General features: G+C 36.3%; 1 protein-coding gene and 1 non-coding gene across 4 annotated transcripts in view; both read left to right on the top strand.

Moving 5' to 3' along the window:
* The window catches only part of TMTC2 (transmembrane O-mannosyltransferase targeting cadherins 2), a 393,066-nt gene that overhangs the window by 205,005 nt on the left and 171,990 nt on the right, over window positions 1-16,071 (top strand). For all 3 annotated transcript variants that reach the window (XM_035721804.1, XM_035721806.1, XM_035721805.1), the window contains one exon: window positions 4,607-4,721. In XM_035721804.1, the coding sequence (XP_035577697.1) occupies window positions 4,607-4,721 (115 nt within the window). The remainder of the gene's footprint in view (window positions 1-4,606; window positions 4,722-16,071) is intronic.
* On the top strand, window positions 770-919 carry LOC113923315. Its single transcript, XR_003520293.2, has one exon. It is a non-coding gene; the product is annotated as a U12 minor spliceosomal RNA (small nuclear RNA).

Genomic DNA, 16,071 nt, shown 5'->3' with positions numbered 1-16,071 from the left:
AACAATGTGAAAATATTGGTTGAAATTACATAGAATTTATAGATTAATTTTGGAGACTTGACTTCTTTCTAATGTTAAATTGTCCCACCCATGAGCCTTGGGATATTTCTCCATATTTTTCAAGTTTTGGATTGGATACTTTCAGTTAGTCAGACTAGCTAGATTTAAAAATTGATCTGGTATAAAAAAAGTTGACTTGGTTCATGTGATCAAAAAAAACCCCAAAGCAACACTGATTAATTCTATCAGATAATTATATAGATGTGAAATCATAACATTAGCCCTTTTAAAATGTACTTTTTATAGTTCATTTTAATGTGTTTTCCTCTAAACCACATCTGTGGTAGCTAAATTTTAAATGGTTTTTTAATTCAGTGATTTTTTTTGCACTTTTTATCATTGAAATATGATAAATGAATAGCTTTTATGAAAAGAATTATTATTTAGTTGACTACCAGAGGCATTTTTAAATTTTAGGTCATAATTCTGTAGGGCACCTTTATATTTTTAGAAGTGATCTTTATGTTAGCATTGAGTTTTTGTAGCATGGATGCAAGAATCAATCACATTTAAATTAGAAAGTGTGGAAATAGTGACAGCAGTTTTCATACCAAAAAGCAAAACAAAGCAAAACAAAAGAAGTATGCAAACAGTTTAGTCTAAGTTTTGGCAGCTCTTACTTTAAAAGAAAAAAACAAAACCCAGAATATATTTTGGATAAACACAGTATTGTGTTTTAGAAACAGTTACAAGAAAAAAAAGGATTTTGATGCCTTAAACTTAGGAATAAGGAAAACCATGATTCGGAGTGACACCTGAATGCTCATTGCTAATGTGAGATGAATTTTTGAGTTGGTAAAAGTGGCCCCTAAGTTGACCTGCCTACTTTCCTGGATGCCTGGGAATCGCAATCTGTCTGTGTTCCCCTTTAAACACTGGTATGAAGGTAATAAATGAGCGTGAGGAAAAAGAACAAGGTGGGGGGGGATATTGAAAAGGGATTGTTTTCATATTTGAGTATGATAAAATCGTCTCCGTCAATGCCTTTCAGCCAAAGACATTCAGGAAAACACTGATTGTAAAGAATTGGGCTTAATTACTACTTTCATTGAGGGAACATTACATGGGGATCCTGAGGTTGTATCATAGGGTTTGAACTTTCGTTGGGTGATTTGGGAGAGGGTCTAAAGACGCAGGGCTATTCTCTAGATTGGATGCTGGAACAATTCTATGACTGGATAAAGAAGTCATTCATTTAGCAAGAGAGAGGGATGTTTGGTATTTTGTGGGTTGTGCTGTGGCCTTTTTCTTTTTTGTGTTTGGTAAAATTATGAAGTAGTCTCACTTTCTCTCACTTATCATGGATTCAAAGTAACCTTGTCTCATATTGGTGTTCTGTAAGAATGTGTATGTACAATAGAAAAAAAATAGCCTGATGTGAGTGTCTGATGAGTTCAGGACATCAAAGTCTATCCTTCTTCCCATTCCCCCCACTTTCTCCCTTCCTTCCTCTTTCATCCATAAGTAGGTAAAATTGTTTTAAACATATATTCTTAATTTGGGAATTTTCTTTTTCACTTCCCAGTCACCCAGGGCAATGACTGAATCATAAAGATGTGAGAGCCTTCTAGCTGGACAAAAAACAAGAAACTTGGCATCACATTGTGGCTTTGCCTCAGATAACCTTGCCAGGAATTTTTAATTCTGAGTTGTATTCTCACTTTGAAATAACCATTTCCCTTGCTGCCTTGTCCCAGTGGAGACCACCTTCGATCCTTTGCTTTTACTCTTCCTCTTACCTGGCTTCATCAATCTTTGCAAGGCTGGCTCCTTATCCTTCAGTCCTTAGACATCCGTCCATTTCCCGACTTCTAAGATAATCCCTATGTAAATTCGCCTCATCCACTCCACCTTACATGGCTATTTTGTTAGCACTTACCATTGGCTCTTGTCATTATCTGAAGTTAACTCATTTATTCTGTTATGTGGTTCTTCCTTCCTCACTCTGCTTTACTTCACATGTCAAACATAAGCTCTGCATGCGTGAGAACTTGTATGTACGTACAGGTCCAGGTGCCCGGCCCCTAATCAAGTTCCCAGAGCCAAATAGGTGCTTAGCAAATACTGGTATAATAATTGGATATGTATATGAACAAACAAATGAACAACCAACTCAGTAAACATATATTCTAAACTCAACTCTATATCTGTTGACTATTAAAAAGAGAAACACTTGTTTATTTCATTGAGATAGAAGTACCTGAGAAAAATGGCAATTTGTTTCCCTGGAAATATGCCTTAGAATTTTCAAAGAAATTCTTTGCTGTTATGTTTCTTTCAGCATCTGTGTTCCAAGACTATGGGTTGGGGCGCCTGGGTGGCTCAGTGGTTAAGTGTCTGCCTTCGGCTCAGGTCATGATCCCAGATTCCTGGGATCAAGCAGAAGCCCCTGCTTCTTCCTCTCCCACTCTCTCTGCTTGTGTTCCCTCTCTCTCTGTCTAAATAAAATCTTAAACAAAAAAAAAGACTATGGGTTAGATGAGATGGTATAATAATGGTGTTTTCCTGGGGCTTAAATTAATATTTGGAGGCATTTCTCTGGAGTGATTCCAATGTAAATAATAGGCTTTTCCTACTACTTTGTATTACTGCTATTAAATTTAATATTTGAATTTGAGAATATTTTAAACTAATTTGACAATATTTTAAAAATAAGTTTTATCTTTCACTTCAGGGATTCAGTTTTTCATGGATTTAGAATGCCAAGGTCTGAGTTGTAGTTTGTGAATGTTGGTTTGCAGTGAAAGATGAAACGTGGTCTGAAAATGTTAGGTGGACGGTGGAAAAAGTTTGGAAGCCACCAGCCTTGGATTGGAATTCCTGCTCTGATACTTTTTTATTAACTTTGCAAGTTCTTTAGTGTCTCTGAGTCTGTTTCCTCACTCACAGAGTGGACAGGGTATTTATGTACCGGACTGTGTTCAGAGCTCAGTGAGACGATCCATTTCAGGAGTGTGGTGTGGTATGTGACGTTATTAGGTGATGAATAAATGTAAGAACAGTGCTTTCCCTCTGTTTTCCATCAGAGGAAAAAGGAGGCATATGACTTTCCAAATACAGAAAATTATTACTCTCTGTAGATAATGTAAGGTAATTAAATACATTATATTTGATATTATTCCTATAAGCAGGGCCTTGACATTGTAAATTGCAAAAAGTATCAATCACAAGAATATTAATGATAATAGCAAATATTTGTTGAGTGTTTGCCACATGACAGGCACTGTCTTAACACTTTACCTATATTAACTCATTTAATCCTCATCACAAAACCCATAAAATACCAATTATTTTTCCTCTTTTACAGATGAGTAAATTAAGGCACAGTGTTAAATTAGCAGGGCACACAGGCAACTTTGGCATTGAAAGATTATACACCTTTTTATGCATTAAAAATGGATACCCCCAAACCTTTTTCATTCCTCAGATACAGTCAGTAATTACCCAAGTAAATATATATCTTGACGCACATAAGCCTTATTCTCATCCCCGTCTTCTATCTGGGAAGGACTCCAGTTTCAGCACTTGACACTCCGTCTCCTTGTGGTAAGGAAGGAAGACAATAGAAGTATCCAAGTTTGAGGGTTAGGTCTGCTTGAGAGCCATGCTGTACAGACAGTTCTTGATGCTGTATCTTTTGTCTTTGGAATGTTGAGAAATCATGATTACTTGGGGTGAAAAATAAAGGGCATGCAGAAATTACAGATTTTATTTAAATGTTATATATGGTGGTGCTTAGGTGGCTCAGTCAGTCAAGTGTCTGACTTCGGCTCAGGTCATGATCTTGGGGTTCTGGGATCGAGCCCTGCATTGGATTCCCTGCTCAGTGGGGAGTCTCCTTCTCCTCCTGCCCCTCCCCCCTGCTTGTGCACACATATTCTCTTCTCTTGCTCTCAAATAAATAAATAAAATCTTTAAGAAAAACAAATATTATGTATGAAAATACTGAGGCAGTGATTTTCCTACAAATAAATTTATTAGCAGGGGAGGTATAAAAGAACATTATATCTAAATAAACCATGTATATTTAACCATTTTAAGAAATACAAGGTTTTACCAATATGTTCTGATGATTATTAAGCCTCTTTATTGCTTTGATCTTAGTTATCTTGCTTTTTATCGTGTTCTTCCATGTCATTTATCAGTTTTATCATGTTTGAATGAAATCTTTGCTTATTTTAAGATGATTTCTTACAGTTTCTGGTTCAGTAAGTATACAATAATTTCAGGCTACGAAGACCCCTACTGAAATTTGAAAGAGCATGAAGTCTTTGTAGATGATCTTAAGATAACATTGTTCTTGGCCTTATGATGAACTGCATATGTATATCAGCTTTGAGACATAATAATTACTTTAATTTTTTTAAGACTTTGTATTTAATCTCCTGGCTTGATGAAATGTTGGAGTATAAAGGAAATAAATTTTCCTTCTTAAAAATGTTTTATGAAGGTTTTCTCTCCCTGTGGTACTTCCTGATGGCCTGATATTATGTCATATATAATTGGATTGACGCTCAGCCTGAATACTTCTTTCTCTTCTTGGCAGCATGGGGTAACCTTGGAAATGTTCTGAAGAGTCAGAGCAAAATTTCTGAAGCTGAAAGCGCCTATAGGAATGCTTTGTACTACCGTAGCAACATGGCTGACATGCTTTATAATTTGTGAGTATGCATTACTTTCTCTCGTTTGGTTCATCTTTGAAACCTGTGGTGAGAGAAGGTTGATTTAACTGCTGGAAATGGAAATGATGATAGCTGTTTTTCTGAAATAGTCTTTCCATTAATCATACCCATGAGACTAGTAGGTGGATAGTATTTGTGATTTCTTTGTTTGGGGCTTCTGCATCAATATCCATGTGTATTGATGTAGTATGGTTGAATTTTTTTGTGTACTATGCCATATAACAAAAATTGGTTAAATGCTTGTAGTTGTTTGTTTGTTTTTGTTTTTAGGTTCCATTAATAGTTGGGATCAGGCATGCCTGGGTGGCTCAGCCAGTTAAGCGTCTGCCTTTGGCTCAGGTCATGATTCTGGGTCCTGGGATCCAGCCAAGCATCAGGTTCCCTGCTCAGTGGGGAGCCTGCTTTTTCCCTCTGCCTGCTGCTCCCCCTGCTTGTGCACTCTCTCTCTCCTCTCGCCTCCTCCAAAGGTATTGGTAATTAAGTTAGGATATTGGGATAATTTAGAGTATTTGTGTATGTCAGGTTAGAAAAATCCCTAGGGGAAAAATTTGCTGTTCTTCGGCTGGAAAGCCCTAGGGGGTACAGTAAGTTATTAATGGAAACAGGGAAAACACAAATCTCTTCTTTGTCTCTTATATTTATGACACTTTTTTGTTTGCAAGTAATAGAAACTTGGTCTAACTTTGCTTAAACACAAAAGAGAATTTATTAACTCCTGTAATTAAAAATTCCTGGGGTTGACAGAAATGTAGGCACAATTAGAGCCAGGTGTTTTATATTTCAGAAATTTGTTTATATTTTGTGTCTGATTTCCTTTGGGTTCACTCCATTCTCTGTGGGGCTCTGTCTATATCAATTGGAAAGATGACTTGTACACATTACCCTTTTCAGTCTCAGAAGGAGTTGCATTGGTGTCTCTATTAATCCTGGGAAAGGCCGCTGAATGACCCTTTTGGGGTCATGTGTCCTCTCTTGAGTGAACCATGGGGCAGACAGGCAGGGGCGGCAGTAAGATACCTCCTTTGGCAGGGCCTCCAGAGTTTTGACTGGTTTGGAGGAGGATCAAGTTCCTGTAGGAAGGGACCAGGCGTAATACGTCTACTGCTTATGTTTAATGAATATGATGTTATATTGATTATATCAAACTGGTTTGGCAACTTAATTTTTAATATGTTGTATTTATGTTCTGGTTGCATCTAAATCTTTTGCAGGCTAACTCTAAAAGAACAGGTAGGAAAAAAATTGAAAAATGAATGAAAATAAACAAAATCTAGATTTTTTAAGAGAAGGCAGACAGGATGAGCTCACTTTAACTTCCTGTGCATTTACCTTGTATTGAAACGCTGAGACTTTAACACCAGGATCTCAGTCTCCTGGGCTATGGTCTAAATTAGATCAGCATGAGTTTTGTGTTGATTTGCATAGTGTTTAATTTTCTCTTTTTCACCAGGAATGCTTTTCAGCGGGGGGAACATCTCCAGTTTGTACAATCCCTGGTTCTTGCGTTCTGCTGTTTCATGCTTCACCATGTATATTACCATTTTCCCGGAAATAACTTTTTTCCATCTTTTTTTTTTTTTTTTGCTTGAATAAGTATATCTGGATACTCCCACAAAGGCTTTCCCCATGTCTGCTTCATCTAAATAATGTGTTGCTACTTTATTACTGATTAATGGTATTTTTATTTCATGAAAAAAGAACCTTATTAGTTTGATAAATTTGCACAAAAATTTTTTCCCCCCTTTGGATCTGAAAGTAACATTGTCAAAGGGACCCCTTGTCTTGTCTTGCAATATGGGATGGAGTTTTCTTCTGGTGCCCATTCTCCACAGTTTTTGAGAGGAGAAAGTAAACTGAACAACCCACACTTTTTCACTAAGCTTATTTTTCTCTTTCTTACCTACAGCCAGTGGTTTAAGGTTACCTACCTCCTGGTGCTGTCTGGCATGTGTTGAAAGAAAAAGGAAATGTATCTATCTAGGCTTACTTTTTGCTGAGAAGAGAAATTTATTCAATTAGACAAATATACTTTACATGTAATTTAAAACCTGTATCTTATAACTTCCTCTGTGGTCATATATTTGAACTATTATGGCATGGACAGACCTCTCCAAACCCAAATGAAAAATCCTTGCTGGAGAAGTTATTAACAAGATATTGATTAACAAGCGTTATTAAGCTTGTTATTAACAAGATAAAACATTTTTTTCTTATTTATAAGTGATGGGCATAAATGCGATATATAGTTCCAAAATGTTTTTACTAACATGGTAGGTTTTTTAAACTACACTTAGCTCAAATGGAGAGGTTTAAATCCCATAAGAAATGTTGCCATTGTTTTGAAAGTATTGGATTATAAAACCCATGTGTTGATAGAACTCTGATATTAAATGATTATATTTCAAAATAGGTGAATTCTTCATTGATTATGATCAATTATTAATAAAATGCACCAAGATAGATACTTTACTACCCATAATATTATAAATGTGTCTGTTATCCTATGTCACTAGGAGCAAATTTTTGTTTTTGGTTTTGTTTCTTCTGTTTATTTACATAGGAAAGAAGCCAAGTTTTCTCATGGACCATTTAGAGACTATCTGACAAAAAGTTTTTCTTTTACGATATAAATGCTATTTTCATTACATAATTTTCTCTGATTTACAGAAATTGCTCCGTGTCCTGTTTCAATTCTGAAAGAAAAAGGAATGTGCTTTGTTCAGTTTTACCAGTAAGCTTAACCTGATATCACTCCTTTGTGGTAGTAGCAGATATTAATCACATTTCATATCATCAGTTACTCTTAAAGATGTTTATGACCAAAGCCTGAAACTAATGAACCCATTACATTAGTTGGCATGAAATACCCATATTTATTAGTGAATTTTAGAAGCTTTTGGGAATCATAAGCTCCTGTTAGGTCCTGTACTTAACTTTTAATCAATAACCTAGACTTTTTTTTTTTAACACATTCAGTGTTTCTAAATCTGCTTGCTTTGTAAACTACTGAAAAAATTTCATGTTGTTAGGAATTTATATTAGGAAAATAATCTGTAGATAGACATACATTATTATGTAACTTCAAAACCATGATTAGTAAAGTGAGATCCATCACTACTGGCCAGACACAGGATGATTCTAAGAGGTCAGAGATAATCTTTAAGTTAATTCCTATGATTTTACTTTTCTGCTTATATTTTAAAATAGAACTGGGATATCTAAATGTTGTTCTAGGTCAGGAAGGAAGGAAAAAAGGATGATTTGGAAAAATAATAGGTAAGCAATAATACAAATGATATGTGGTTATATCTGAAGTTCAGGGAACATTGCATTAAGAGGTTTTAAAACTTTCAGGACATTTTTCTGCAGGATTAATATCAAGTTCTATCTGAGAGGTGCATGCATACAGTTATACTGCCTATTTATAAAATGATGGAATAATTTTAATTTTTTTTTCTCTGGTAGCAGTTACTTGAATTACTTCTATGTGCCAAGCACTCTTAGTTCTTTACATATGTTATGACAGTTTGTCTTCAAATGAGGCCGACAAAATGAGGAAAATGAAACTCAGGTAATTTGTGTTGGATCACACAAATAAAAGAGGAGCCAATATTTGAACGTAAGATGTTCTGACTCTATATCTATGCAATGATAGTATTCTCAAGCTGGCAGAAATAAACCAAGGGTATGAGGTAAAAAACCTCAGTATAAATCTTTTAAATCCAGAAAAAAAATTAATTCAAACTACCTTTACATATAGAAATAAAATACATGGAATTACATCTAATAGAGAGTATCAGTTATTTTTTTATGACACTTAACTAAGTTTCCTAAACTTTTGCTATAGAGTTTTGTTAGGAGGATCATGTGTTTGCACAACTGAACTAAGTTCAAGAAGAAAGTGCTACAGAAATTGTTTTAAATGGTCTAAATCCATTAATTATAAGGTTTTGATAACACTTCGGTCCATGCTTACAGATAACAATTACATAATGTGAAATTTGGAAGTACTTTTTAAAAAAAATTGAGATATAATTGAAATATAAGATTATGTTGGTTTCAGGCATGCAGTATAATTCAATATGTGTATGTATTGTGAAATGATCATCACAAGTCTAGTTATATGTCACTATACATACAATTTTTTTTCTTGTGATGAGAGCTTTTACTTGGCAAATTTCTCTTTGCAACTTTCAAATATACAACACATTGTTATTAGCTCTAGTGGCCATGCTGTACACTAGATACCCATGACATATATATTTTATAACCGGAACTTTGGATCTTTTGACCCTCTTCACCCATTTCACTATCCCCCCCTTCTACTCTTAAAAGCAACTGATGTAGTACATTTATTGCATAGCCTTATATTCAGCCTTTTATTCATATTGCTCTATTTATTAAAATCCAGTACTTCACACAAATAATTTTAAGACCAGTTTAACAGATCTGTGTTATGATGTTGGTTTCTCTTTCCATGTATAATAAATTTCAGGGACAAAGCAGATAGACCATTGCTCAATGATTTATATTGTCAAATTTTATAAATACATAGTCGACTTTCAACCTTTTAACTGTAGTACTCACTGCATCTGAAGGATAATTGATTTCTAGCCTGAAAAATACTCAGTCATTGTTCTTTCATTGTTCTTATAGATTTGTCCTAGCAGTCTGTTCCAAATGATATTTAAACAAGTAATTCAATAGAGCATTGACTGTTTCATTAGGTATTAGATTTCAGAGTGCCAATAATAAATTTGATGTGGTTTAATCAATTCTTAATTACCTTCCATAAACATAGGGGATCATTTTTGTGGATAATAGAGATTTTGCCACCATAAGTTAGTTGTCAATTTTGTTCTATGTTGTAAGAACCTAAGTAATCTTCTAATATGAGAAGCTAGGAAAGGAGCAATAAAATAATTTAAAGAAGTAAAAAGAAAATATTAATGAGGTAGAATGTGGAGAAACAATGGGAAGTAATAGATAAGTATAAGAGAGTGTTCTTTAAAAGATCAACAATTTCTGGGATGCCTGGGTGGCTCAGTTGTTTAAGGGTCTGCCTTTGGCTCAGGTCATGATCTCAGGGTCTTGAGATTGAGACCTGGGTTGGGTTCCCTGCTCAGCGAGGAGTCTGCTTCTCCCTCTCCCCTGCCCCTTCCCCCTGCTTGTGCCCTCTCCGTCTCTCAAATAAATAAATAAAATCTTAAAAAAAAATAAAAGATCAACAATTTCTGGCAAGGGTAATATAAGACAAAATAGAAAATCTTGAGTATATAACATAGAAAATGAGAAAGAGGCTACAGCCAGATAATGGAAGCTTAAACTAACAAAACATTGGTTATACATATGAAAATCCTTGTGATATGAATGCTTTTCTGGGAAAATATAAATGATCAACATTAACCCAAGAAGAAGTAGGCAATTTGGAAAAACTTGAAAACCATGTTAAAGAATTTTCTCTACCAGGAAACAAGTTCAGGCCTTTGATGTGTAAGTCCTATCAAATCTTCAATCAAGTGATATTTCTTGTACCAGTTACACTTCTCATTTATTTTTGTGAAGCTAGATAAACTGATGGCAAAAGGTCTGACTATATTTAACACCAAAAAAACAAAGGAGAATAATGACAACAGTAACAACAACAAACATCAAAAACAGAAAAATCCAGAAGACAAAAAACAAACCCACGCACCAAAGGCAAATAAACAGCAAAATAACAGAACTGCCAGTTATATTTGTGAATATAAATGTACACATATCCTAAAATTAATATAGTGGATGTAGCAGCATATTAAAGATTAAAACATCACTATCAGATGGGACTTATTCTAAGATTTATAGGTGGTATTCAATATTACAATTCAATTATTACACTCTTTCAGTTTAAAAAGTCAGAAGAGGAAAGAATTATGATCATCTCTAGAAATGCCAAGAAGGCTTTTGATCAACATCTGCTTCATAAATAACAAATAAACTTATAAATAAATAAGAATTGTAATAAACTAGGAATAAATACATACTTCAATAATGTAAAAAAATCTGTCTAAAGTTAATAACAATACCGTATTTAATATTGAAGTACAGTGGTCATTTCCATTCACATTAATTTTCTTGAGTTAATGGCTATTTCTTATTGGTCATTGTATCTCTTCATATGTAAACAGTTCTAATTATATTGATTTTATAATGAATTATGAAATCTGTGTCAGAGCAGAGAAGATCCTGTTTATCAATATAAGTGATAAGATTAGTAATGGGTATTAAATAACCTCAGTCTTGGAATTGTATAAGGGCATTTTAACCATTATCATGAAATGATTCCAGATCACTAGGAGCCTTCTTGAATTACACATCTAGAGTTGCATTTTCTTGCAATTTCAGAAGCAAACACATTTACATTAAGATTGGTTCATGTATTAGTATCCTACATCTGCCATAACAAAGCACCACAAAGTAAGTGGCTAAGAACAATAGAAATTGATTTTGTCACAAGTCTGGAGGCTAATAGTCTGAAATCAAGGTATCCACAGCACCTTGCTCCCTCTGAAACCTGTAAGGGAATCCTTCCTTGCTTCTCTCCTGTGATTTGCTGCCATTTTTTGGAGTTTCTTGGCTTGCCTCTGCAGAACCCGAGTCTCTGCCTTTGTCATCATGTGGTGGTCTCCCTGCATGTTCTTGTCTTCACATTCACATAAGGGGACCAGTTGTTGGATTGGGGCCCCTCCCTTGTTAAATTAACAACTTACATCTGCAATGATCCTGTCTCCAAATAAGGTCATATTCTGAGGTGTTGGGGGTGGGCGCTTCAACATATCTTTTTCTGGAGGACAGACATCATTCACTCAATAACAGCTGCCTGTCGAAAGCTTCAGTTTGAGAGAGATCAGACAATTGTTTCTCATGGAGGAGTGGATCAGGTGAAAGACGCCCAGGTGGAGCCAAAATTTTCCATAGAATGTCAATGAGTTTATGTTATCTCATGCTGCCAAGAACTCGAAGGAGGAAGTAATTTAAGAGGATATAGCGTGAAGGAAATGTGGGGTGCAGAGTTGCCACTATAGATCAGATTCCAGTGAGAGTTTGATAGGTTCGTTCAGGGCCAGGTTTTGAGAACCCTTGAGAGGTGAGAAGAATCAGAGTTTACAGAATAGAAGTGGTGTGACTACCTGACAGAGCTGAGCCATTCTTGAACTCTGTCACGAACAAGGCGTGAGAAGCCCATGGAATGAGGAAGACAGGTGGAAATGAGGGGGAAAGGAACCCCTTGGCCACATGGCTAGAGTTCAGGACAGGGTTTCCTGCCAAGTTCCATGGATGTATGCAGGTATGTGTGTGTTAAGGATGGAGAGAGGTGTCCGGGGGATACTAGGTAAGCAGACTGGTCTCTCAAAATAGAGAATTCGGGAGAGGCTATTGAACAGGAGTGCCTGGAAGTGCTTGCCATTGTGTGAAGTAAATGAGATGGAGAGGTTTGGGTAAAATTTCATTGGCTTTAGGTCACTAGGACTTGTATACATAATTCACTTGGCTCTTTACTGATTGCTGGAATGAGGTAGGGCAGCCTACTGTACCTGCTTGTTCTGCTGGCAAGAGCAAGGCCTACACTTACTACATACTTTGTTTTGATTGATAATTTTCACCAATCAATACACAAATACAATCTAGTTGTAAAACACTGAAACAGTACTGAAGAATATGGAGTAAAGCATAAAAATTTCTAATTTCATTTCTTACCCACCTTTTCCCTGCTCTGTGATAAATCTTTTTTTTTTTGAATTCTGATCTTTTTTTTTAAGATTTTTTTTTCTTTTTTATTGTTATGTTAATCACCATACATTACATCATTAGTTTTTAATGTAGTGTTCCATGATTCATTGTTTGTGCATAATACCCAGTGCTCCACGCAGAATGTGCCCTCTTTAATACCCATCACCAGGCTAACCCATCCCCCCACCCCACCCCCTCTAGAACCCTCAGTTTGTTTTTCAGAGTCCATCATCTCTCATGGTTCCTCTCCCCCTATGATTCCCCCCCTTCATTCTTCCCCTCCTGCTTATCATCTTCTTCTTCTTTTTTTTCTTAACATATATTGCATTCTTTGTTTCAGAGGTACAAATCTGTGATTCAACAGTCTTGCCCAAATCACAGCGCTCACCATAGCACATACCCTCCCCAATGGCTATCACCCAGCCACCCCATCCCTCCCACCCCCCACCACTCCAGCAACGCCCAGTTTGTTTCCTGAGATTAAGAATTCCTCATATCAGTGAGGTCATGTGATAACATGTCTTTCTCTGATTGACTTATTTCACTCAGCATAACACCCTCCAGTTCCATCCACGTCGTTGCAAACGGCAAGATCTCATTCCTTTTGATGGCTGCATAATAATTCCATTGTGTATCTACACCACCTCTTCTTTATCCATTCATCTGTCGATGGACATCTTGGCTCTTTCCACAGTTTGGCTATTGTGGACATTGCTGCTATAAACATTGGGGTGCATATACCCTTTGGGTCCCTACGTTTGTGTCTTTGGGGTAAATACCCAGTAGTGCAATTGCTAGGTTGTAGGGTAGCTCTATTTTCAACTAATAGAGGAACCTCCATTCTGATTTCCAGAGTGGCTGCACAAGCTTGCATTCCCACCAACAGTGTAGGAGGGTTCCCCTTTCTCCGCATCCCTGCCAACATCTGTTGTTTCCTGACTTGTTAATTTTAGCCATTCTGACTAGTATGAGGTGGTATCTCATTGAGGTTTTGATTTGGATTTCCCTGATGCCGAGCAATGTTGAGCACTTTTTCATGTGTCTGTTGGCCATTTGGATGTCTTCTTTGGAAAAATCTCTGTTCATGTCTCCTGCCCATTTCTTGATTGGATTATTTGTTCTTTGGGTGTTGAGTTTGATAAATTCTTTATAGATTATGGATACTAGCCCTTTATCTGATATGTCATTTGCAAATATCTTCTCCTTTACTGTCGGTTGTCTTTTAGTTTTGTTGACTGTTTCTTTCGCCCTGCAAAAGCTTTTTATCTTGATGAAGTTCCAATAGTTCATTTTTGCCCTTGCTTCTGTTGCCTTTGGCGATATTTCTAGGAAGAAGTTGCTGCGGCTGAGGTCAAAGAGGTTGCTGCTTGTGTTCTCCTTTAGGATTTTGATGGACTCCTGTCTCACATTGAGGTCTTTCAACCATTTTGAGTCTATTTTTGTGTGTGGTGTAAGGAAATGGTCCAGTTTCATTCTGCATGTGGCTGTCCAATTTTCCCAACACCATTTGTTGAAGAGACTGTCTTTTTTCCATTGGACATTCTTTCCTGCTTTGTCAAAGATTAGTTGACCACAGAGTTGAGGGTCCATTTCTGGGCTCTCTATTCTGTTCCATTGATACATGTGTCTGTTTTTGTGCCAGTACCATACTGTCTTGATGAGGACAGCTTTGTAATAGAGCTGGAAGTCCGGAATTGTGGTGCCACCAGCTTTGCTTTTCTTTTTCAACATTCCTCTGGCTATTCGGGTTTTTTTCTGGTTCCATACAAATTTTAGGATTATTTGTTCCATTTCTTTGAAAAAAGTGGATGGTATTTTGATGGGGATTGCATTGAATGTGTAGATTGCTCTAGGTAGCATTGACATCTTCACAATATTTGTTCTTCCAATCCATGAGCATGGAATGTTTTTCCATTTCTTTGTGTCTTCCTCAATTTCTTTCATGAGTATTTTATAGTTTTCTGAGTACAGATCCTTTCCCTCTTTGGTTAGATTTATTCCTAGTTATCTTATGGTTTTGGGTGCAATTGTAAATGGGGTCAACTCCTTAATTTCTCTCTCTTCTGTCTTGTTGTTGGTGTATAGGAATGCCACTGATTTCTGTGCGTTGATTTTATATCCTGCCACTTCACTGAATTCCTATATGAGTTCTAGCAGTTTTGGGGTGGAGTCTTTTGGGTTTTCCACATACAGTATCATATCATCTGCAAAGAGTGAGAGTTTGACTTCCTCCTTGCCGATTTGGATGCCTTTGATTTTTTTTGTTGTCTGATTGCTGTGGCTAGGACTTCTAATACTATGTTGAATAGCAGTGGTGATAGTGGACATCCCTGCCGCATTCCAGACCTTAGGGGGAAAGCTCTCACTTTTTCCCCATTGAGAATGATATTTGCTGTAGGTTTTTCATAGATGACTTTTATGATATTGAGGTTGTGATCTCTCCTGTTTCATTCATAGTTTTGTTGATTTGGGTCATTTCTCTTTTCTTTTTGATAAGTCTGGCCAGGGGTTTATCAATCTTGTTAATTCTTTCAAAGAACCAGCTCCTAGTTTCGTTGATCTGTTCTACTGTTCTTTTGGTTTCGATTTTGTTGATTTCTGCTCTGATCTTTATTATTTCTCTTCTCCTGCTGGGTTTAGGCTTTATTTGCTGTTTTTTCTCTAGCTCCTTTAGGTGTAGGGTTAGGTTGTGTATTTGAGACTTTTCTTGTTTCTTGAGAAAGGCTTGTATTGCTATATACTTTCCTCTCAGGACTGCCTTTGCTGCATCCCAAAGATTTTAAACAGTTGTGTTTTCATTTTCATTGGTTTCCATGAATTTTTTTAATTTTTCTTTAATTTCCTGGTTGACCCATTCATTCTTTAGTAGGATGCTCTTTAGCCTCCATATATTTGAGTTCTTTCCGACTTTCCTCTTGTGATTGAGTTCTAGTTTCAAAGCATTGTGGTCTGAAAATATGCAGGGAATAATCCCAATCTTTTGGTACCGGTTGAGATCTGATTTGTGACCTAGGATGTAATGTATTCTGGAGAATGTTCCTTGGGCACTAGAGAAGAATGTGTATTCCGTTGCTTTGGGATGGAATGTTCTGAATATGTCTGTGAAGTCCATTTGGTCCAGTGTGTCATTTAAAGTCTTTATTTCCTTGTTGATCTTTTGCTTAGATGATCTGTCCATTTCAGTGAGGGGGTGTTAAAGTCTCCCAGTATTATTGTATTGTTGTCAATGTGTTTCTTTGCCTTTGTTATTAGTTGCCTTATATAATTGGCTGCTCCCATGTTAGGGGCATAGATATTTACAATTGTTAGAACTTCTTGTTGGATAGACCCTTTAAGTAGGATATAGTGTCCTTCCTCATCTCTTATTACAGTCTTTGTTTTAAGATCTAATTTGTCTGATATAAGGATTGCCACCCCAGCTTTCTTTTGGTGTCCATTAGCATGGTAAATGGTTTTCCACCCCTTCACTTTCAATGTGGGGCTGTTTTGGGGTCTAAAATGAGTCTCTTGCAGACAGCATATCGATGGGTCTTGTTTTTTAATCCAATCTGATAGCCTG

This window comes from Zalophus californianus, chromosome 9 (assembly GCF_009762305.2).
Source record: "Zalophus californianus isolate mZalCal1 chromosome 9, mZalCal1.pri.v2, whole genome shotgun sequence".
Lineage (NCBI taxonomy): Eukaryota > Metazoa > Chordata > Mammalia > Carnivora > Otariidae > Zalophus > Zalophus californianus.
The sequence above is the reverse complement of the archived record's forward strand: the minus strand, read 5'-3'. Positions and strand labels throughout refer to the sequence as shown.